Genomic DNA, 21,231 nt, shown 5'->3' with positions numbered 1-21,231 from the left:
GGGGAAACATCATTAGTCTACTGTTTATTTTTGTGGATCCTTTCAGTTCCATTGTCAACTCAGTCCACCTGAGAGAGTTTCCTTGGGATTCAACCCAAAGACCTGGAGATGTAGTTATTCATTTATGTTACAGCAGAGCCTGTGTCTGTGAACTACACCGAGGGTGGTCTGTTGTTGACTCTGTCAGTGGGGTTTCTGCATCAGCACAAAAAAGACAAAAGTAACAAAAGGCACAGTGAGTCTGACTCCGTGATCCTCATCTCTACATAAACAATGATTATTGGACCACAGTCCTTCACATACTTTCTCACTGTTTAACACGCTGTCTGCCTCACACACACACACACACACACACACACACACACAGACGTGCAGCATGCTACGACAGGACAGCGGCGCTGCCCAGCTAATAAACTATGCTGCTGCAGATTCCAAATTCCAGTGCCTGTCTGTCTTTGCCCTCCCTACAGTCTTTTCCAGCACAGTCTTCTTCAGGAGCAACTTTGAAAAAAAAAAAAAAAAAAAAAGAGGTGAAAACATCACGTTTGTCATCTCTACCTGCTGAAGGTCGAGCAAAGGTGTCCGAGAAGTTCAGACAAGTTTATGGCTGAAAAAGTCCAAGAGAAATCCTGAGCTGCACACACACACACACACACACACACACACACACACACACACACATGTGTGAGAGCCCCCGGCCTCCAGCAGGTGAAGCTGAAATAAAAAGAAATTACTATTTCAATACATTAATAAAACACTGCAAAAAAAGCATCTTTTTCAAATATAATGAGCTCAATTGTATTCTTTTTAATTATTGGTGAATCTCTGTATAAAAATATAAAAGTCGTCATTTGAACTGTTTGACCAATGTGAGTCATTTGCTACCACAAATACAGCCGGCTAAAAATAAAATAAATAAATATTATGCATATATATATTATAAATATTAACGTAGTACATGCAGTACTTGAGTACATGGCATGCAGAACATGAAGGGTACTCTTTCTGGAAGTAGTGGAAATAGATTCCAGGAATATTTCTGCTGTTTCTTCCTCAGGCTTTGGGTTTGACTGACAGGTTTATTGTTGCTTTGAAAAAAGTGCGTTAGTGCGCGTGCACGCTGGTGTGTGTGTGTGCATGCGTCTGTGTGTCAGTCATAATTATGACAGAAGGGGGAAACACCCTTCAGCACCATCATGTGTGATGATGTATCTGAGTTAGTGTTGACCTACACCGGGTACTCCTCTGAAACAATTATAACATTGACCACTTGGTGGCGCCAAATCACTGTAAAGATGCCTGTGTTCGTTTTGACTTTAAGTCCAAGTGTGACTACAACAAGCTCCCTCTAGAAGTGAACAGATGTCTGTTGATTATGGGATGTTGTATGAATGGTAACTTTCTTCCAACCAGGAGGTAATCTTCTCTGTGCGGCCTGACCATGTGACCTCTCTCCTACTCCGTCTCACTCATCCTCTTAGAGCAGCTTTCTGGTCAAATCGCCTCAGACCACAGAGCTGCCGGTCTGCTGGAGCGTCAGTCGACGGTCTGTGGAGCAGTGAGGAGCAGTGAGGAGCAGTGAGGAGCAGCAGGAGAGACATGGCCGGTCCTGGACAGAAGGTGGTGCTGATCACGGGCTGCTCCTCCGGCATCGGCCTGAGGATGGCTGTGATGCTGGCCAAAGATGAGCAGAGGCGTTACCATGGTGAGTGCACCCCCGCTGTGGTCTGCAGAGGGATTCAGAGTGAACAAGTTGTCTTTGGTGGTTTGGTTCAGCTGAGGGTTTACTGCATTACTGCATTACAGTACTGTGGTTAGGTTAGGGTGGTTAGGTTTAGGTGGTTAGGTTTAGGTTAGCGTTAAGTTAGGGTGGTTAGGTTTAGGTTTAGGTTAGGGGGGTTAGGGGGGTTAGGTTAGGTTTAGGTTAGGTTTAGGTTAGCGTTAGGTTTGGGGGGTTAGGTTTGGTTTAGGTTAGCGTTAAGTTAGGGTGGTTAGGTTAGGTTTAGGTTAGGTTTAGGTTAGCGTTAAGTTAGGGTGGTTAGGTTTGGGTTAGGGTGGTTAGGTTTGGTTTAGGGTTTGTTTGTTCTCTGTGTTTCAGGAATTCACTCAGCATTAAACACATTTTTAGAAATGTAATGTGAGACAAGAGGTCAGAGACATATCGGTGAAGCCACTTTGACCTTGACTTTTGACCTTGACTTTGTATATACAGTAAGTCGAACTGAAAGCAAATGTTTAGAATTTTCCCTCCAACCGTTCTCTTGCCTAATCATGTTCAAAAGAGTGTTTGTTTCACCTTCCCCTCAGCATTTTTTGCACTTTGACAAGAAGGAAAAATAATCAATCAATAATCAATCCACATTTTAGTAACAAGCCCCGACACAACGTGTTGTTGACAAAATGATCATTTGTCAAAACACTGCCTTGGTTGGTTTCACCAGCGTTCACTTTTGCTGCTGATTTCCTGTTTTTCATCCCACTGTGCACAGTCATTGCCACCATGCGTGACCTAAAGCGTAAAGATAAACTGGTGGAAGCAGCCGGGGACACGTACGGGAAAACTCTGTCTCTGGCTGTGCTGGACGTCTGCAGCGACGAGTCTGTCAAACAGTGTGTCGACAGCATCAAAGATCGGCACGTTGATGTCCTTAGTAAGTGAAGTAGCTGATAGTAAGCTGATGTAGATCAGGATCTGGATGTGTAGGATGTGACCACCAGAGGGCGACTATTGTCTGTAAGAAGAGGTTTGCACAATGAGCCTCCTTACAACTTTATTCTTTTTCACTGCATAACTATGTTTGTTTTTTGGTATATTTGATCTATGATTGAGCTTAGCGTGTTTTTCGTGTTTTTATCTCCAGTCAATAACGCAGGTATCGGCCTGGTGGGTCCTGTGGAGAGCATTCCCATTGAGGAGATGAAGAAAGTCTTTGAGACCAATGTCTTTGGAGTCATCCGCATGATAAAGGAGGTGATGCCTGACATGAAGAAGAGAAGAGGTGGACACATCATCGTGGTCAGCAGTGTGATGGGACTGCAAGGTGGGTAGGGAGGTCAACTGGTGAAAGGGTGAGTGGGTGGGGCCAATGACAGGTTTGACAGATGATTGGTGGTTGACGTGCAGGGTTGGAGTGAAGAAAGGCTAACGGCCATGAGCTTTGTTTGGTTTTTTCCTTGGCAGGTGTGGTGTTTAACGACGTGTACGCAGCGTCTAAGTTTGCCATGGAAGGTTTCTGTGAGAGTTTAGCTGTGCAGCTGCTGAAGTTTGATGTCACGTGAGTGTTACTGTTCCCTATTTACCACAAGAGTAAGAAGGTTTCATTTAGATGGCATCACATGGTTCCTTAGCTTTTCTTCTTAAGGTTAAATATTTTATAATATGTATGTATTATTTCTAATTTCTAATTTGTTTCTCATTCCGTTTGGGGTCATCCTTCAGTGTTGACTTTCTTACCTAAAATCTGCACACATAATTTACACATGTAATCTTTATTATATTATACTTAATATTATATTAAAAATATAATATATAAAATAGAAATTATTTAGCTTTCAGGTTATGTTATATTAAATCTTGCTACTATTAAAATACTAAAACTGTAGGCAGACAAAATTAGTTTCTAACAATCTGTACAAAGGACTTTCTTATAGTTTCTCGTATGTTAATTTGTTTGTTAATTACTTGTTAATCCTGTCCCTCAGACTGTCCTTGATTGAGCCTGGACCAGTTCACACAGAATTCGAAGCAAAGATGATTCAGGAGGTGAGGCAGAGAGACTGCCCCGGCGCTGACCCCGACACGGTTCACTATTTCAAAAATGTCTACCTTCCTTCTTCTATGGACATCTTTGAGGTTATGGGGCAGACGCCTGATGACATCGCCAGAGTAAGTTCTCTGACAAAGAGTTTCCCCTGCTGATGATCCTTCCTGTTCGTCTGACTGTCAACTGTTTCTGTCAATGTTCAAATCTTCTGCAGTGCACAAAGAAAGTGATCGAAGCAGCAAATCCACGTTTCCGCAATCTGACCAACCCCATGTACACACCTATTGTGGCACTGAAATACGCTGATGAGACTGGAGGTCTGTCTGTCCATGCCTTCTACCACATGCTCTTCAACATGGGAACCCTAATGCACATCAGCATGTCTGTGATGAAGTACCTGACATGTGGATGTCTGAGGAGCAGGACCATTTCACCAAACTGAAACCTCATGTCTTACATAAGCATTTTGAATAAAACAAACATTTGACATAGGATTTTGACTTATAAAGTAGGTCATTTAATAATTTCTTCATATGTTTCATTAGTTGTTAAGAAAGAAACTGCTTACATGCATTCTTCATTTAAATTCATGATCTGCCTAATTCACACTTTTAGTAATATGTGAACTAACACTTAAAGTTACATTCACGTCATAACATGACCGTACTCTGTGTGTGTGTGTAATGGTAATGTTTAGGTAACCTTTTCCAGAGTGCCAAATGTGCAAATTATTACTTAAACTACAAGGATAAATCTATTTTATTCATATATTCTGTTACTATTACTTCATACTTTGTACTGTGTGAAGATAATTAACAGATATTAGTTGATAAATTGTTGTTCCTTTGCGTTTGATAACACAAATAAAAGCTGTGTCAAATATTGTTTCAATGGAATCAGTTTATATATATATATGTATATACAGTATATATGTATATATGTGTATGTATATATGTATATAAATATATAGCTAAGGTATATATATATAGCTTGGTAGCTAGGTTGTGTATTTTTTTCACCAGCCCTTGTACATTTTGAAGCAGAGGATGAACGCTGATCTCACTTGCTCCTGGAAGAGACGGTAAAAGTAACAGTTGTACTTGTATTATTGGCAAAACGTGGAATTTGTTACGCTATACTAGAGCGTTGAAACACTTACTGTTATGCAGGAAAAAGCTCAAGGCAACACCAGGTTCGAGGTGACACAAAATCAGTCTTACTTAAAGGTTAATCAGCTGAGCTGCTAATCCCTCAGTTAAAGGACTTTACACATAGACTGCTGCTTCCTGAGGTACTCAGTTGACCATCTTCCTCTCATTATTAATGCTGGGATCCCTATTCAGTTATTAGTTAATAGTAGATTGGGTGGTTCTGAACTACAGCACACGTTGCTCATAAAATACTGCAAATGCTAAAATTCTTTTAAAATAATTTAAAACTTCTTTAAATTAATAAATATTACACTTAATGTATTCTATAGCCAGGCAGATCGAATACTCGGAGCGCAGTTGCTCAGGTCTGCTATGGGAGTAGCGGGAAATTGGAACTAAGTCGATGCCGGCGCAATCGATCAGCAAAATAAACTCTCCATGTTGAAGCAGTAACATCATGACGTGAACGAATGTAAGTGGCTCTGAAACAGCAGCATTCTGATTAAAACTACGACAGAAAGAAGAAGTTAATGTGAAGCCGACGTTGGTGAACGTTAATGTTTTACTCGGTTATTTCAGCGAATCTTACCTACGTTTTTCTAAGTCGAGTCCAGCGATGTAGGTAAAACCAGCTTCTTGTTAAAAAGCAACAACAACAACAAGAAGAACAACCCAGTTTTTGGGTATATAGGTATGTTTCTGTTGTGTCAGTGTCATGTAAAACTATTCCATGTGTTTAGGGCTGAGTGAGTCCGTGGGAACGATGGAGAGAGACGTGGAGGAGCAGCTGAAGACCACACTGATGTACGACGATAAGGAAAAGGTATTGAAGTAAAACAGTTACTGCCGCTGTGTTGTACTGTTTTAGTCGTATTATTTAAGAGGTTTTCACATCGTATATATTATATTGATTTCGAAATAAATAAATGCGGATGCTGACTGTAGAAGTTTGTAGCTGGTTAAGGACTAATTTAAATAACAACATATCCTGCTGGGTCATTTAAATAGGCTTTATTATATAGTTAAACAACCAGGTAGTTCAGCAATATATTAGTATTATTTTCAGAACCGTATGTTCTTATGATTTCTTGTAGACAAATATTCGAAAGTGTAATTATGTTATGTTATTATGTTATCTTGTTTAAGTGCACATTTTTCTGCCTATTGTTGTTACATGAAGTGATTTAATGACCTAATTGGAACATTTTAGAATATCTCCTCTATTAATATTACATTTCACAGCTCCGTAGGAAGTTGGAAATCTTACAAAGAGAATATGTCAGGACAGCTGAAAAACTCAAGGTAAGAAAAGTGATAATGTGATCATTTATTTATTTTTGTTAGTCATTTGTAAAAGGAAAAAAGAAAAAAAAAGAATGTACGTGTTTGCAGCGTGCTGAGCGTTTGGAAGCAGTGCGTCACCATGTGAAGAACAGGATCATTCAGCAGAACCATCAGGGGCAGAGTGACAAGGACGTGACGTCCAAGCTGCAAATCAGTCAGTCACCACTGAAGCTGAACCCTGGAAGTGCAGCAGCAGACAATGGTATCATTTAATGCTTTTATCTCTCTACAGTTTCTAATATGTTGGATGTAGTTTGCATTTAATATTTATCTGAGACTTTTCTTTTTCTAGGTTCCTGGGACAATGATAACACCAGGGGGCGCCATGTTATCAGGATTCTGCTCCCCTCTGATTCTTCTTGCCAACAGTCTCCAGATCCTTGTCATGATGGTGAAGGAGGCCAGAGATTTAGTCCTGCTCTGCGCCTCAGGTCCCGGCGCAGTCGTCTACGCTTGGAAAGGAGAAGTACTGAGGCGTCCGTGAATCCAGACAACCACGAGGAAGCAGAGGAGAAGGGGAAAGAGATGGAGAGTTTTAAAATAGAGAAAGAAGTGGAAGAAATCCAAAGAGCCACGGTGGAAGTCAAGTATGAAGAAGAAGAAGGGACTGTGAATGAAACTGAAGACCTGTTCTCTGGCTCCACCTCTCTGACACATTCACACTGGGAAACCCATCCATACACTGCAAATATTGGAGACAAGGAAGAGGAGGAGAAGACGCCTTTAGAATCCTCAGCTTTGCCGGTCAAATTTGGGAATCTTACTGAAGACACAGAGCAAACGAGTCGGGTTTGCACTTTAAAAAGAAAAAGAAAGCAGGAAGAGGAAAGAAACGATGTTGAAATGAATAAATGTCATGGGCCGCCAGTGTCTTCTGCAGAGAATCGTAACAATAATGCTGAACAGAATGCCACAGTTAAAAAGGAAAATAAAAGCTATAATGAGAACAATGTGGTAGTGAAGAAAAGACAGAGTGTTGGTTTGTTAGACTCGTGTACACTAGTGGAGGGGTTAATTTTTCCTGCAGAGTACTATGTTCGAACTACAAGACGTATGACCATGTCACAGAGTCAGCCTGACATGCAGGCTGTCATACTGTCACAGCTCAACATGGGAAGGCATCGCAGGAGCCGTGGTCGTGGCAGAGGAGCAAACACCAGACGGTGGCAGAGTGATGTGTGTTCAGGTCAGACCGCATCCTCCCCGCTGACCACTTCATCTGGTCACGAACCATCAAATAACAGTCTGGTTGATGGAGCAGCAGAAGTCACTGTTGACCATCAGAGCTCCAGTCACATCACTGAGCGGAACCAGTCGTCCCCTGGGACCTGCACTCCTGCTGCGAGAAGAGGCGGGAGGAGAAAAGGGACCAGGGCTAGAAGAAGACGTCAGACTCCAGTGTCCGGTCGAGACGAACAGCCCACCCCCCCGCTCTCCTCTTCACCGTGTCCTCCTGATCCTGTGACAGATGCTGGTCAGACTGTGCTCCACCTCAGCACACCTACCCAGCATGCACCTGCAGTCACTGGAGACCAGAGCGGCCCAGCATCTGGACAACAACAGAATGTGTATCCCATGTTTGTGAGGAGGAGTAACAGGGAAAAGTCACAGATGAGTCAAAGTAAGTTTGAGAAGCCGACTTTGTGATTTCTAGCTGTTTTTAAAAACATTTTAAGGAAGTTTTTTTTTAATTTCATTCATTCTAAAATCTTTGTGCCCAGGTCCATCCAGCTGCCAGTCTCTCCTCCTGCCTTCTTCTCCTCCTGCTCAAACTCCAGTTCTCCCACTCCCCTCGCTGACCTCCATCTCAGTGCTGAAAACCCTGGTGTCTCTGGAGACCCACCAGGACTTTCATCTCCCAGATGACCAGTTTGCATCTCTGAAGCTGCAGAAGCTACAACAAGTGGTCACAGAAGCAGGAGTGGAACATTTCTCATCACCTTTCTGTAAAACACGCAGTAGCGTCAGCCGTGGTCTCCCCCCCTGCAGCAGCAATGACACTGACCTGTCGCTCCCTCTCACACTCAGCCTCACACCCACAGTTGCAAAATCACAAAACCGAGCTCCGATGAACGGAAAAAGCTTGAATAAACAGTCAAAGCGGTCTTTGAGCGAAGAGCCACTCAGCAGCCGAGATCAGTGTGAAAATGTCAAATCACAGCCTGGGTCAGTGGCTGTGTCAGTGATTCAGCCATCTGCTGCAACAGAGCAAACCACTGACACCAACCCTGAGACTCAACCCTCGGAGCGTTCAGCAGAGAGCCCTAGAGGTGAAGTGAATGACCAGGTGACTGGTCAGTCTACAGACTATGGAGTAGAACAGTCAGCATTAGAGAGAGATCACAGACCTTCAAATGAGGAAAGAGAGAGTGGCGCTGTCATCAAACATCTTTCTTTTGATTGGCCACTGCAGGAGACACCTGTTATTGGCTGCTCTGCTGCGAGGTCATGTGACGTCAGTGAAGCTGCAGGAGTGATGTCACTGGTCCAAGACTTAAAGACAGATGAGAAGTGTTTACCACGCCATGATGTCACCTCTCAGCCCTCAGCCCTCACCGCCCCCTCCCCCTTCACAACCCCACACCTGACCTCCCCAGCACCACCTTCTGTTGGACTCACACCTCACCCTGTGTCTCCAGGACTCCCACCGACTCCTTCTCCCTCTGCTCCAGTTCTCAATTTGGCTCCGTCTCCCCCCTCTCCAACCGCCTTCACCCCTTCTCCCCCATCTCTCTCTCCCTGTCCGTCCTTTACGTGCTTCCCCTCCAGGGATTCTCCCGTCGTTCCGATCGAGGCCCCCCTAGAACCAAAGCCTTCAGATACTCAGTGTCTGAGTGCAGAGCCACAGGAGAAGAGCAGCACAGAAACACTAAAGGTGGGACTTTTCCTGTTTCCTCAGGAACGACTTGTCGTCGCCACCTCCGTTGTTAGAACTGTGTCATTTCTGTTCAGACCCCAGCAGGAGGCCGTCTGGTCGACGCCTGCTGCCTGTCTGGACCCTCAGGGCGCTTGTATGTAGCAGCAGCAGGGAAGTGGGCCGCGTGCTTGTGGAGTCGGACGGAAACATCCGACTGGACCCTAATTCACACCTGGACCTTCAGACACGTGAGTGTTGTCTGGAATTTCCCAAACCTGAGAAGAAGAAACCTGAGGTCGAGTTCATTTTTCCTTCTTTTCCTTTACAGCCTGTGATCAACGTGTTTCCTGTCCCTGATGCTGCGGGCCTGATGTTCGTCACTTTGGGTCAGCTGGAAATCAGAGAAGTCCGGTGAATATAACTTTCAGACTTCTTTCCTGCACAGAAATTGAAGCCACGAATCAAACAAAAGTTTGAACTAAAACGATCAGAGAAACGTCCATGTGAAACATGTGTGTGTCGTCCACGTCCACGTCCACAGGACGCTGTCGTGCACCAGCTTCATGCAGATGCTGTTATGTGAAGGTGTAGTTCAGGCTGCTGTGGGGGTCTATAAATCCAGAGTGGTAACATCCTCCCACTCCTCGGCCGGCTCCACCCTGCAGGTGTTTGACCAATCAGACCACAGCAGGTACCTGACACCCCTGTTGTTACCCTCATCACTGCTGCCCTCCACTGCTTCAGTGCTGATCTTCTTTCTTCCTCAGAAAACCAAATGCTCACAGTCTTGTGTCTCCTGGGGTGCGTGTCGGGGCCCTGGCCCCGGTGGAGGGGCTTTCTGACGCTCTGATTGGCTCAGATGAGACGGCACGTGTCTTCATTTGGTAAGGCAGGATCGGTGCCACGGTGTTTGATACCACTGCCCCAGATGTCACTGGCTTTGACTCTGGAGTGTTCTGTTACTGGTGTGTGTTTGTTGAAGGCACCTGGAGACCGGTCAGCTGCTGCGGACGCTCGTCCTCCCTGATGCTTTGATGCCTTCAGTCTGTCTGAGAGGATTCTCCTACAGAGTAAGTCTGTTTCGTCTCATCAGGGTGAAGCTGTCTCCCTCCTCAGAACGTCTCACCCCTGTGTGTTCCCTGCACAGGGAGTGTTGTTTGTCCTGCTGCAGCATCAACAACTGGTCACCGTGGAAGAGGAGAGAGAGAAAAGAGCCTTCTTCTCCGTGGTCGCCGTCAATCCTCTGAACAGAACATCTATGGTGCTGACTCAGCTGTATCCACCCACGGTCTGGTCAGGCAGGTGAGCTGAGGACAGGTGTGTGTGTGTGTGTGTGTGTGTGTGTGTCCCACTGTTCCCTCCGGTACCTGACGCTCCCCTGGTGTGTGTCTTTGCTGCAGACTGTGCGAGGCCGACGTCAACAGCTCCAGCGTGGTCGGCCTGAGTCAGAATGGCTGCGTGTGTGTGTGGGAACTCCAACGTCACCGTGCCTCCAGAATGGTGTGGGCTCCAGAGAAGGAGGGCTGGCAGCTGGCTCGCTGGGGGGGAGGAGGAGGAGACACCCTGCTGACCGCTCATCACAGCGGAGATGTGACGTTACACTACTTCAGTCAAATATAGACTTCAGTCCTGAGGAAACCTTTACACATTTAGTGGTAGTTTCATTTTTATCCACCGTGAACTCCTGTAGATTATATTAGAATATTCCTGAAAGATGAGTCCAGCTACAGCCTGCTGTTACCAACACTGGACGTGTTTTAAAACCACTGGAGCGTCATTAAAAAAAACAACGATTTTATTGTTCACATGTCGTTATATTTAAAGAAGAGAAATATCCTGTTTCCATTGTTTTTATCTCATTCCCATTAAACTTCAAACGTCAATATTGTGTTCAATCTGTGAATTTAAAACCAAACATTCTTCTATTTTAATCAGAAAGTGAACTAAATTACACTGAAAAATGTACAGGCTATTTTAAAGCACCAAATATAATGCTAAGCTAAGTATCAACGACACGTCGTACACCAGTCCTGCTGATGAAAACTGACTGACTGTGGCATTTCCTACTGCTAATACTGAGGAGTTTTCAATTTTCAGGAAATGGATCTTCAAACTGTTGGAGAGAGAGCAGTGATGTCATCAACACTGCTGTTTTGATCAAACTGGAAAATAATTTACATATAACAAACATTTCTATGATAATGTCTTTGTTCTTTTAAACATCTAAAATGTAAAACTGTCAAATTAACCAACACATTTAATGACCACCTGCAGAACAACAGACGACCACCTGCGGAACAACAGACGACCACCTGCGGAACAACAGACGACCACCTGCAGAACATCAACAGACGACCACCTGCGGAACAAACAGACGACCACCTGCGGAACATCAGCTGGTTTTAAAACAAACTGCAGCACCACTGGTCATCTGAAGAAAGGCCGTCAACCAATGGACGAAGACGGAGAAATATTGTCATCTTCCAAAGTCTTTATTTAAATTTGGTAGAAAGTTATCATCTTTACAACAGGTACACGTATTATGGAGTATGTACAAGTTTGGGACAGGGATCTGACAGAAACATTTAAAAGAGGACATCTTAAAAGGAGACGTGTACATGATGAAGACGTGACGTGGTCCGTTTCTCTATGTACAGCCCAGATAAAACAACAGTCTTCTGTGCTCATTTCACCCACGACACCTGAACACAACACCGGATGTCCAGAAAGAGTCAACGTCTGCAGCACCTGCAGCAGTGACCCAGAAGGAGGCGCTGCAGCTGAGGAGTTAAGAAGAGGATGACGATCACCGGACTAAAATACAACAGACGACCAAGAGTCAAGTCACAGCCTCCCACTGCCACAGTAATAAAAGACGAGTCGAGATGATCTTTTCACCAGGAGACAGAGCAGGAGCCAGTGATTAAAGACAGAAATGATACAAGAGGTGAAGGTGGAGATGGAGGTGGGGGGTTTGACTACTGCACGGTGGCCGAGGATTTGCTGTCCAACAGTTTCTCCACCATCAGTTTGGCGTAGCGCATGCGGCTAGCCAACTCCTTACTGCAGCCAAACTCCTCCAGCAGAGACAGCTTGTAGGTGCGGAAGACCTTCTTCTCGTCGATGTAGGTCACGGCCCCCATCAGGGGACACAGGATCAGCTTGGTGTGGTCCTGAGGAAGAGTCAGAGGAAATGTAAATGTTCTGAGCTGCCATGGAAGGAACGACACTGACGATGATCACAGAGAGAAACGCAGCAAAGACGGCACATTTTTTAGATATTGTCTAATATTTTGTCCCCTTGGAGGCGTGTCGTCAAAGTGAGGTTTCAGTCGTCTGTGTCACCGCGGCTCTGACTGCATGAACAGTCGGTGTCCCGGCGCAGCTTCTGGTCTCACCTGGAAAAAGTTAATCTGAACGGTGCCGTTGGTGAGGTGCAGCACGATGGCGCTCTTGGTCCTGAACCACAGGTGCAGATAAGGCAGTCTGGCCAACTCGTCTCCTTCCCGCCGTGCCACGTTCGCTCCGGCCTTCAGCAAGTGCTCGCTCATGTAGTTACGGAAATACTTCAGCAAAGTTATCTGCAGAGAAAAACAGCTGTAAGTTCTGCTGAACAGAAGATGAAGACGAAGACGTCGAACGACCTTCAGACCTTTTTGTTCAGGGTCGCAGGGTAGTTGCGCACGCTGAGGTAGGACTCCGCCGCAGTTTTGTCAATGTACTGCAGACTGTCTCCGTCAGTGTACATGATCAGACGGGTGTAGTCATTGAACAGCACACCCACACTGTTGTCACACAGCTGGTAGCCTGAAACACCACAGACAAATCTGGTTTTTTAGGGTGGATTCTTCAGACTGTGAGTTCAACTGGAAACAGTTCTTGGTTCTTACCCAGTCCGTACTTGTCAGAGTAGTCCACCCATTTACTGATCCAGAAGATGGGGATACAGGCGGGATCTTCTGCCTCTTCTGTGAACACATCAATAAACAACAAGTGTTGGAGTGGAAAGAACAGAGCAGCTGCAGTGTGGAGAGGAGTGGAGAGGAGTGGCGTGGCCTCAGCTCTCACCCTGTCAGTTCACAGCCTTCTCTGAGGGTTTGGCCGCCAGGATACCGTTGAGCTGCTGCAGCATGTCTTTCAGGTGGCATTCTGAAGGCTCTGCGTCTCTGCACAACAGAGGGAACATGACGGACACATCAGAGAGACGTCAAATATTCTGTCTCAGTAATGAACGAAGGAACCTGTGGCGGTCTGCAGACCTGCCACGTCTCTCACCTTTGCTGAAGCTCGTCCTTAGATTCTACTTTGTCCACACCTGCTGACAGAAGGAGAAACAGAAACAGACGTCCTTCAGTGGTTTATTCCACATCAATACCTGGTACTACAGAGGACGGACACGCCACCAGCTGGGTCCAGACCGTGAGGCCGCGGATCGGGGACAGAACCTTACCTTTGTTGTTAATGGCTGTCAGTGGACGCCTCTGGCTCAGATCGCCAGCTGTAGACGGAGCGATGGAAAACCTGGGTGGAACAGTGAGGCAGGTGGTGGGCAGACGCAGAGGGATGTAGCCTGAGGTGAAGAACTCGTCGGCTATCACCTCAGCGATCGTAGGCCGCTGGCCCGGGTCGGCGTGCAGCATCCGTTTGATTAGAGTGGAGGCAAGTGGGTTGATGTGCTGCAGGGAGGGAGGGGGGGTCGGGTGTGTTAACAAACAGAAACCAAACAGTGATGAGTGATGTTCCAGTGAACTGTGTCTTACCCATGGGATGGTGTAGTTGTTCTTCTTGATGCGGGTGTAGGTCTCCTTCAGACAGGAAGTCTCAAATGGAGGCTTGCCCACCAACAAGGTGTATCTGTGAGAAGAGACGCACTGTTGAAGACTGGTGCCACTGCCGCCCCCCCCCCCAGTGTCCTAACTTACAGTATACATCCCAGCGACCACACGTCCACTTCGTAGCTGTGGCCTTTCTTACACAGCACTTCTGGAGCGATGTAGTTCGGAGTTCCACACAGAGTCTTCTTCCTCTCGCCGTCAAACTCGATCTTGGTGGCCAGGCCAAAGTCACCTGGTCCAGAAGGGCAGAGAAGAAGAGTGAGCTCTGAGAAGAACATCAACGGGTCTTTACGTTACGTTAACTATAATAAGACAGAAAGCCAACCCTGTGGGAGTGGGTGGTGGTTTGTTCTGTGGATATGAAAAGGTGGAGGTCGATTCTGCTGCGGCCTCTGTTTGACCTACAGCAGAAAACTAAAGATAGTCTGGAGGTTGAGGAGGCACTGGGTCGCATTTATGTTCTTCATCAAATCAGACGGAAACGAGACTTCACATCTGGTTAAGTTGGTTGTAGTAGCTTCAACTTGGTGATCCCATTTGGTCCATTAACTAGTTACTGTGACGTACTGGTTCCTGTGCAGAGATTCAGACCCTGTAGACCGCCTCTGTTGAAACTGTCGTCACGCAGTTCAAAACAAGGCCAAACTTAGCTGTTCACGTCTTTATTTGAGTGAGCAAACAGGAATAAAGTGATAGAATGTTCCAGGAGCTCAGTTTACTGATCAAAACATGAGTCAACCTGAAAAAAAAAAAGGTTTAATATCAATCAACTGTGTGTGTGTGTGTGTGTGTGTGAGACTAATGTCCACTGTTGAACCAAGTTCATCCAACACGGGGTTTTATTAGTGCAGATAAAGTTTATATAAATAACTTAATAACAAAACATATTGATTTGGTCCACTTTGACAGGACTGCAGCTGAGGAACAGCTGAGGAACAGCTGAGGTCTAGAAAACCACCTTTGTTTTCACACTGGATGACTGTGTTTTAGTCCTTGTTAAATGTGATGCAGTGGAGCAGCGGGGTCGTTACCGATCTTGGCATCCATGTCTTCGTTGAGGAAGATGTTGCCCAGTTTCAGGTCTCGGTGGATGACCTTGTTGTTGTGCAGGTACTGGACTCCTCTGAGCATCTGCATCATGTAGTACCGAGCCTCCGGTTCAGTCACAGCCTTACGACGTTTGTGCAGCTCCAACAAAGACTACAGGGGGGAGAAAAAAAAAAGTTTATCGAGTCATAAAGTTAATTAGAATTTCTGACATGTAAATATTAAAACAGTTAAAAGTTTATGAAGGTCTGCCTCCATGTTAGTGACCGAATCAGTGTGAAATAAGTCGAAATCAGTGGATTTTATTTGTGATTGACTCAAATACATGAACTGAGTTCAAACAGGAAATCATCTCAGTAACGTCCCTTCGATTGTATGAGGACAATGCTGTGGTAACCGTTGGCCCTGGGCAGGGTGTTGACTGGACAAACACTCACCCTTCTCCTGCATATTTCGAGGACGACGAAAACGAAGTCATCGTCTTCGAAAAAGCCATGGAAACCCACGACGTTCGGGTGGTTCAGGCTTTTGTGAATGGCGATTTCCGAGGTCATCTTCTCCCTCTGGTGCTGCTTCATGATGAGGGACTTAGGCACGATTTTTCCGGCGAAAACCCGTTTCGATTCCATGTCTGTGATTTCATAGCACTTGGCGAAACCACCCTTTCCCAGGAATCGTCCCCTCGTGTATCTCCTCATGGTGCGCGAGTCCACCAGAATATCTGGGATTTCTTTGAGAGGAGCCGACTTTGGGTCGACGTGGGCCGACGGATTCGCCGGCTTCGGGATCGCAGCACTCATTTTTGGTGTCGAGTATTCTTCGGCGAGTTAATAAAAACTTTAAAACTTCGAAAAAAGCTCTTCAGTTACGAATTATATTTTAAACGACGCTAATGTATGGTAATGGAAACGAGGCTACTCCCGTATGCGCCTGAAACCGACACTCAGATGGAAATACAAAAAAAAACACTCGAACATTTACTTTAACAACACATATATCATGTAAAGAACGAATTTAAATATTTTAAAAGATCCGATGAGGACTAGATTCAGACGCCAAACCTGACTGTGCTGCTGCGGCGTCCAGTCTTTTGACAACAGTGTCTGGTACAAGTTTAAAATGCTGCCTCGTTCGTTATACGGCTCTCTGATTGGTCTGCTGTATTTGAATTCTGAAGCGGTGCAGCAAAGCATCTTGGGAAACCAGTGCAAAAATGGCCAATCACAAGCCGAGAAAGTCTGAGGCATACTCTGATTGGTTGAACGTCATCGCTGATTATTTTTCCGGTTTCGGAACAGAGGCCTGTCGGGAAATCTAGTCCTAAAGGGATTTTAACCTGACGTTTGACGTCGTGGGCTATAAATGATCAAATGTTGACTTTGTTGACGAGTTTAACCAAACAACCAGAGCATTTCTGTCAAGAAGGAGTTACTGCCAGACAACATGAGGGTGAATGTTGGTTATTTTACCATGTCGAGTGTTTTAATTGTTGTTCTCCATTATTCAGTATAATACGGGCTCCGTAGTTTTCTCTACCGCCTCGTTGGTTGGAAATGGCTTCAGTGGGTTTGTCATGTTTTAAATCATTCAGGCGTGAAAACACACACACACACACACACACTATGTGTCCATGCCTGTCTTTGACACAGCTTGGTCCACAGGAGGAGGAAGAGGCTGCTCTGTCAAATACAAATGGTTTAAAGTCTATAGGGCTAAATAGTTACACCAGCAGAGGGTGGTATAGGCACGCTCAACCCTCGCTTCCTATGAATGCACCAGTCAACGGTTCTAACACTTCGGTTATGGGACTTATTTAAATACTCTTCCGTAGTAAGACCCAGGTGGCGCTCTGCTGTAGAAACATTGTCATTGTGAAAAAATTCTGATGAAGCAACGATGATTATTTTGATAATATTTATTTAGCACTTGGTATGTGTGAGAAATGACAGCTGTCGTCTTCAATAGTTTTACCTCATTATCCAACATTTTCTATATTCCTTGTTTTTCTGCACATATTTATACTTTTGTTGTGTGAACGTGACACATGGATGGATGTATGGATGGATGGATGGATGGATGCTTCCACATGACTGGGTTCTTATCTACATCATCGATGTCCTAAATGTGTGATGTCAAAAACCCATCTGTATTTGTGAGATTCATTGTGTGAACATTCATCCCCCTCACCTCAGATCTCTGCTGTCTCTGGTTGCCATGGCAACACATGCACAGCCGCTGCTGTCTGCTGCTGCCTGTTTTTATCAGCACATGATTCAGCAGACCTCGATGCAGCACGGTGGTCTCCTCGGTCACATTCCTGCGGTGGAAGGAAAGAGGAAGTAGAGCAGGTCGCCTCCCGTTCCTCAGCCTTTGTTTCAGTTTTAGCTCAGGAACAGATCATCTCTAGAGAACCCAGTTCTGCTGCCGCTGCTCTTCTTCTTCTTTCTTTCCCTCATCACGCTGCTCCAATAAATCTGTTCTGTCTTCAGTTTGCTCATTTACAAGTCGTAGCTGAGCAGTGTGTAAGGTGTTTAAGACCACTCTAATCACTGCGACCTCTGACCTCAGGTATCCTCAGATATTACAAACCTTTCACCTGAATATCCACAGTCAGTCACAGCCACAGTACAGACAGAAACCTTTATTTATTTACTTGAAAAGTAAAAACATGGAAGGCACACAGTCACAACAAGAGCCGGAGACAGAGACGGAACAGCAGCAGTGACAGAATCCAGTTCAATCCAGAGAAGGCAGACGTGTTGTCGTCGTCATAGAAACCAATGTGCTTTTTCTTCTGAGTTTTTGACATTTTGTGCAGGTTTCTGATCAAATCATGTGCAAACATTGAGTTTTTGTTTTTGACATTTTGTGCAGATTTCTGATCAAATCATGTGCAAACATTGTGTCCAGTACTGCAGTACTTTTTACAAGCGTGATCATGTACGAGTAGTGGGTATAAAACAGGGGTCAATTCATTAGGTAATTGGACTGACCCAACCATGGTCTGTCGTCCGCCTCCACCTGACACGTCAACCATTTTGTTTTTACATTTTGATTCAGTTTACAGCAGAAGCATTTGAACCAATTGATCCCAATACGACGACGACGTTGTGCTTTTTAGGCGAGAGAATGAAGGAAACAAACACAGCTAGCAGCACAATTCAAAGTTACATATGGTGAATCGCAGGCGTGACGTACATCAGTGTCGTGGCCTGATCAGGCAAAGCTTAGGCGACAATTAACGTAGAATTCCGTTACAACGTTCTCTTTATGAAATACCTCAGAACAGTGAGAAACATTTGATGCCGTTCTCCAGTAAAATAAAAACAGTAAAGGTGCCTCTGTCCTAGGACCTCGGTTTGTCAGCTTCACTTTTTTACTTCATCCATACAAATACACCGGTACACACACCTACCTACGGTTTCTAACAACAACATTTTGAAGCTTTTTGTCGGCTGTGTTTTGTCTAATACTCCCACAGGGTGGCGTTGTCCAGGGAGTCTGCACTTGCCTTGAGCCCCCCAGCATGGTCTCCTTTGAGGTACTTGCCCCCCGGTGCACGGACGGCCATCTTGTTGACGTCACAGAACTCAAACAGGAACTGGACAGGTGAGGAGCTGCTGCACGTCACCGCCGTGTCGTCTCCAACGCACCAGTACTTCCCCTGGGAGTCTGGGCAGACAACACACTCTTAATGAGGCTCATGTCACAGCTCTACAGCGCCTCCTATGTTCACATGGAACATCTGTCTAATGTCAACTACAGACTATCCCCTCTAGGTGGTGCTGCTGTTGGTCCACGTCACGTATGAGTCATAGATGGTTCATTTATCACTTGAGGATATTGTAAAAAGACACGGGAAGTTAGGAAAAAGATATGTTATAATACTACTCCCCCGGCTGAGAGGAACTTTAGGAAAGTTAGGAAAGAAGTTTTTGGAAACTTTTCAAAACTCAAGAGCGATTAAAAAAAGTTAATATTTATCATCATTAGATCAAACTCAAAGGAGAAATACTGCAGGGAGTCGGTTCAAATCTCTGCTTCCCTGGAAAGTCTGTCCTCAGGGCCTCTCACTGCTAATGAGGTGGGTGGAGCCTGCAGCGGCTCGTTACCATTTAAAGGGACAGACACTGGCTGTACGGGGATGTCAATCATTTGTTTTTTCATTCCACTAAAGTTCAACTACCCCGTCCTCGCCTGTAGGTGGGAGCGACTGGTCCAGCACCGCCCACGAACCCAAGAGGTAATATGTGGTAGATGATGGATGGATGGATGGATGGATGGATGCATGGATGGATGGATGCATGGATGGATGGATGGATGGATGGATGGATGGATGGATGGATGGATGGATGGGTGGATGGATGGATGGATGGATGGATGGATGGATGGATGGGTGGATGGATGGATGGATGGATGCATGGATGTTGCTCACCTTTGAGAGCGTAAGCTCCATTGTGGAACTCGAGCTGGAACACATCGTAGGACGCACGGTTAGAATCCAGAGTAGCTATTCCAGCCTTACGAGCTCCGATGAAGCCGTGCTCCCCCCGAAGGACGATGAGTGGACGGTTGATCAGCTTCATCAGGAAGAGTTCCGCCTCGCCTACAGATTAGAAATACAGCCAAGATGTGACCCAGCTCTTTTTGATCCTTTACCGTCTCCAGAATCACGGCTCACCTGCGTTGTCAACGGCAGCGGCCAACTGCCCGTTCTTCTTGGCGGTCACGTACTTGCCGTTAGCTCCGCACAAACACACACGACCGTCCCGCCACTCGAGTTCAAAATAACTGTTGGCTGATCTGTGACATAGGAGACGGTGTCAGTTTAAGGAACCTGATGGTACTGTCAACGTGCAGGACAGTATCTGTGGCTGTGGACTTACTTGGTCAGGGCGGTGCACTGCAGACCCCCGGTGGCCGTCAGCGTCCAGTATTTTCCAGCAGCTGTTCTGAATGCACACTTCCTGTCTTCGTGGTTCATCTCCAACTGAAAAACTTCCTGGTCTCCGATCTCATCCTGATTGGCTGACAGGTCCATGCCTAGAAAAGTGGAACCTTTTTTAACCCCCGGCACGGGAAAAACCCCAGGGACACCGCCAAACAAAAAAACTCAAACAAGTCTATGTTATGAAATCTAATAATCTTCTAGTTTAAACGACATCATCATCGACTAAAGTCTCAGCCTGATTGGTTGAAGACAACGCTGATATACTGGCAGGAATTGAAGAAAGAAACTCAAAGATCGTCTTCAACAGCTCTGACCCCAAAACCTACTTCTACCACCCAGGGTCCTGGGTTGGTCAACCTAAAGGTTAACCTTTAACCCTGAAGCTGGGTTTGGTCATGTGACCCAAACTGATCAGAATCATTAAGGTTCTTTCCCTCTCTGCACTGTATAACAGACCACACAGACTGATGGTAGTACTATTGTGCCCCCCCCCCGCCCCCCCCTATATTCTGCAGTAAGTCTGAAGTATTTCATGGCCGTGGTCTGAGGGAACTGGAGCAGCCCTCCTCACACTGAGGATTTAGTCCTGGGCCTCCACTAGAACTTCAGTCCAGTGTGTATTTCCCAGAAGCCTCTCTGCTACACACGCCGCTGACGTCGCCTCCTCGGTGATGGTTTGATTGAACGTCTGATCCAGTCAGTCAGCCCAGACTCTGGTCCAGCTTCTCAGTTATTTTCCCCCTTGGGGACAGACATGTTTTCAACCCGGAGGAGGAGGGATGAGGCGCACGGTGGAGGGGAAATGGCTGCCGAAGACAAGCCGGAAGGTAAGGGAGAGAAATAACCGTTGTTTTATTGTTATTACTTATTAGAGAAGGCAGAGTATGGCTGTACGGGAGTCAGACGTAGCGACTGAAGGATGGAAACAGAGCTGAGGAAGAAGAGACAGTGGCATCGCGGCGGGGGGGGGTTTCCCCCCCCCCCCCCCCCCCCCCCCCCCTGCTCTGGTCTGTGGTCCTATTGTGAGTCCTGGACTGCTGTAACAGCTGTTGGCAGTGGAGCCCAGTTATGCAGTGACGTCATCAGCGTGGACAGCTGTAGTGTCCCCACTGTCCTCACCTTGTCTGGTGGAGACGTTCCTCTCGTTTCCTGCAGTCAGCACCACCTGCGCGTGGCTTCGCTCCAGGCCGAACAGTTCATCCTTCCCCACGCGCCCGCCCCTCCCACCCTTCATCGTCCCCGTGGGGCCCACGCGGGCCACGACTCGGCCGCAGCAGTGGCC

The 21,231-nt window shown here is 46.0% G+C and overlaps 4 protein-coding genes across 8 annotated transcripts in view; 2 read left to right on the top strand and 2 right to left on the bottom strand.

Moving 5' to 3' along the window:
* Positions 1–1,182: 1,182 nt before the first annotated feature.
* On the top strand, positions 1,183–4,628 carry LOC103383449 (retinol dehydrogenase 8-like). 2 transcript variants are annotated; one of them, XM_008316557.3, is made up of 6 exons: positions 1,183–1,705; positions 2,490–2,651; positions 2,862–3,041; positions 3,182–3,275; positions 3,703–3,886; positions 3,979–4,628. In XM_008316557.3, the coding sequence occupies exons 1-6, from the start codon at positions 1,600–1,602 to the stop codon at positions 4,204–4,206; spliced, it is 954 nt and encodes a 317-aa protein (XP_008314779.1). In that variant the 5' UTR covers positions 1,183–1,599; the 3' UTR covers positions 4,207–4,628. The 2 variants fall into 2 exon arrangements, with proteins under 2 accessions (XP_008314779.1, XP_016890592.1); XM_017035103.2 differs by lacking the exon at positions 2,490–2,651 and having other exon boundaries at positions 1,184–1,705.
* Positions 4,629–5,250: 622 nt separating this feature from the next.
* Positions 5,251–12,292, top strand: palb2 (partner and localizer of BRCA2). Of its 4 annotated transcripts, none has more exons than XM_008316559.3 (13): positions 5,251–5,387; positions 5,656–5,738; positions 6,158–6,217; positions 6,308–6,461; positions 6,552–7,880; positions 7,981–9,134; positions 9,212–9,364; positions 9,445–9,527; positions 9,658–9,807; positions 9,884–10,000; positions 10,099–10,186; positions 10,264–10,418; positions 10,517–12,292. In XM_008316559.3, the coding sequence occupies exons 2-13, from the start codon at positions 5,679–5,681 to the stop codon at positions 10,734–10,736; spliced, it is 3,723 nt and encodes a 1,240-aa protein (XP_008314781.1). In that variant the 5' UTR covers positions 5,251–5,387; positions 5,656–5,678; the 3' UTR covers positions 10,737–12,292. The 4 variants fall into 4 exon arrangements, with proteins under 4 accessions (XP_008314781.1, XP_008314782.1, XP_008314780.1 ...); XM_008316560.3 differs by having other exon boundaries at positions 5,268–5,533; positions 10,264–10,433; positions 10,517–10,657; XM_008316558.3 differs by having other exon boundaries at positions 5,271–5,533.
* plk1 (polo-like kinase 1 (Drosophila)) lies at positions 11,588–16,140 on the bottom strand. The gene is given in 11 exon segments (XM_017035588.2): positions 11,588–12,289; positions 12,515–12,697; positions 12,769–12,923; positions 13,007–13,084; positions 13,185–13,282; positions 13,392–13,431; positions 13,567–13,792; positions 13,877–13,970; positions 14,039–14,183; positions 14,983–15,151; positions 15,436–16,140. Coding segments are annotated over 11 exon segments (1,746 nt in total). The 5' UTR covers positions 15,799–16,140; the 3' UTR covers positions 11,588–12,094.
* A 1,702-nt stretch (positions 16,141–17,842) lies between these two features.
* Positions 17,843–21,231, bottom strand: part of LOC103383452 (fascin-like) — a 6,013-nt gene continuing 2,624 nt past the window's right edge. The window contains exons 2-6 of the mRNA XM_008316563.3: positions 21,069–21,200; positions 19,885–20,041; positions 19,680–19,801; positions 19,434–19,604; positions 17,843–18,670 (exon numbers count right to left, since the gene is read on the bottom strand). Of these exons, the coding sequence (XP_008314785.1) occupies positions 18,465–18,670; positions 19,434–19,604; positions 19,680–19,801; positions 19,885–20,041; positions 21,069–21,200 (788 nt within the window). The 3' untranslated portion in view covers positions 17,843–18,464. The remainder of the gene's footprint in view (positions 18,671–19,433; positions 19,605–19,679; positions 19,802–19,884; positions 20,042–21,068; positions 21,201–21,231) is intronic.

The sequence above is a fragment of the Cynoglossus semilaevis genome, chromosome 9, assembly GCF_000523025.1.
Source record: "Cynoglossus semilaevis isolate Cse_v1.0 chromosome 9, Cse_v1.0, whole genome shotgun sequence".
NCBI lineage: Eukaryota > Metazoa > Chordata > Actinopteri > Pleuronectiformes > Cynoglossidae > Cynoglossus > Cynoglossus semilaevis.
Note: the sequence above shows the minus strand (reverse complement) of the source record. Positions and strands in the feature narration are given on the sequence as shown.

Coding starts and splice junctions, on each gene's coding strand:
- palb2 (XM_008316558.3), top strand. CDS start 5,473: ATGTTTTACTCGGTTATTTCAGCGAATCTTACCTACGTTTTTCTAAGT. Junction 6,462..6,551: donor AAGTGCAGCAGCAGACAATG/GTATCATTTAAT, acceptor TTCTTTTTCTAG/GTTCCTGGGACAATGATAAC. Junction 9,528..9,657: donor CTGGAAATCAGAGAAGTCCG/GTGAATATAACT, acceptor CCACGTCCACAG/GACGCTGTCGTGCACCAGCT.
- LOC103383449 (XM_008316557.3), top strand. CDS start 1,600: ATGGCCGGTCCTGGACAGAAGGTGGTGCTGATCACGGGCTGCTCCTCC. Junction 1,706..2,489: donor TGAGCAGAGGCGTTACCATG/GTGAGTGCACCC, acceptor CACTGTGCACAG/TCATTGCCACCATGCGTGAC. Junction 2,652..2,861: donor TCGGCACGTTGATGTCCTTA/GTAAGTGAAGTA, acceptor TTTTATCTCCAG/TCAATAACGCAGGTATCGGC.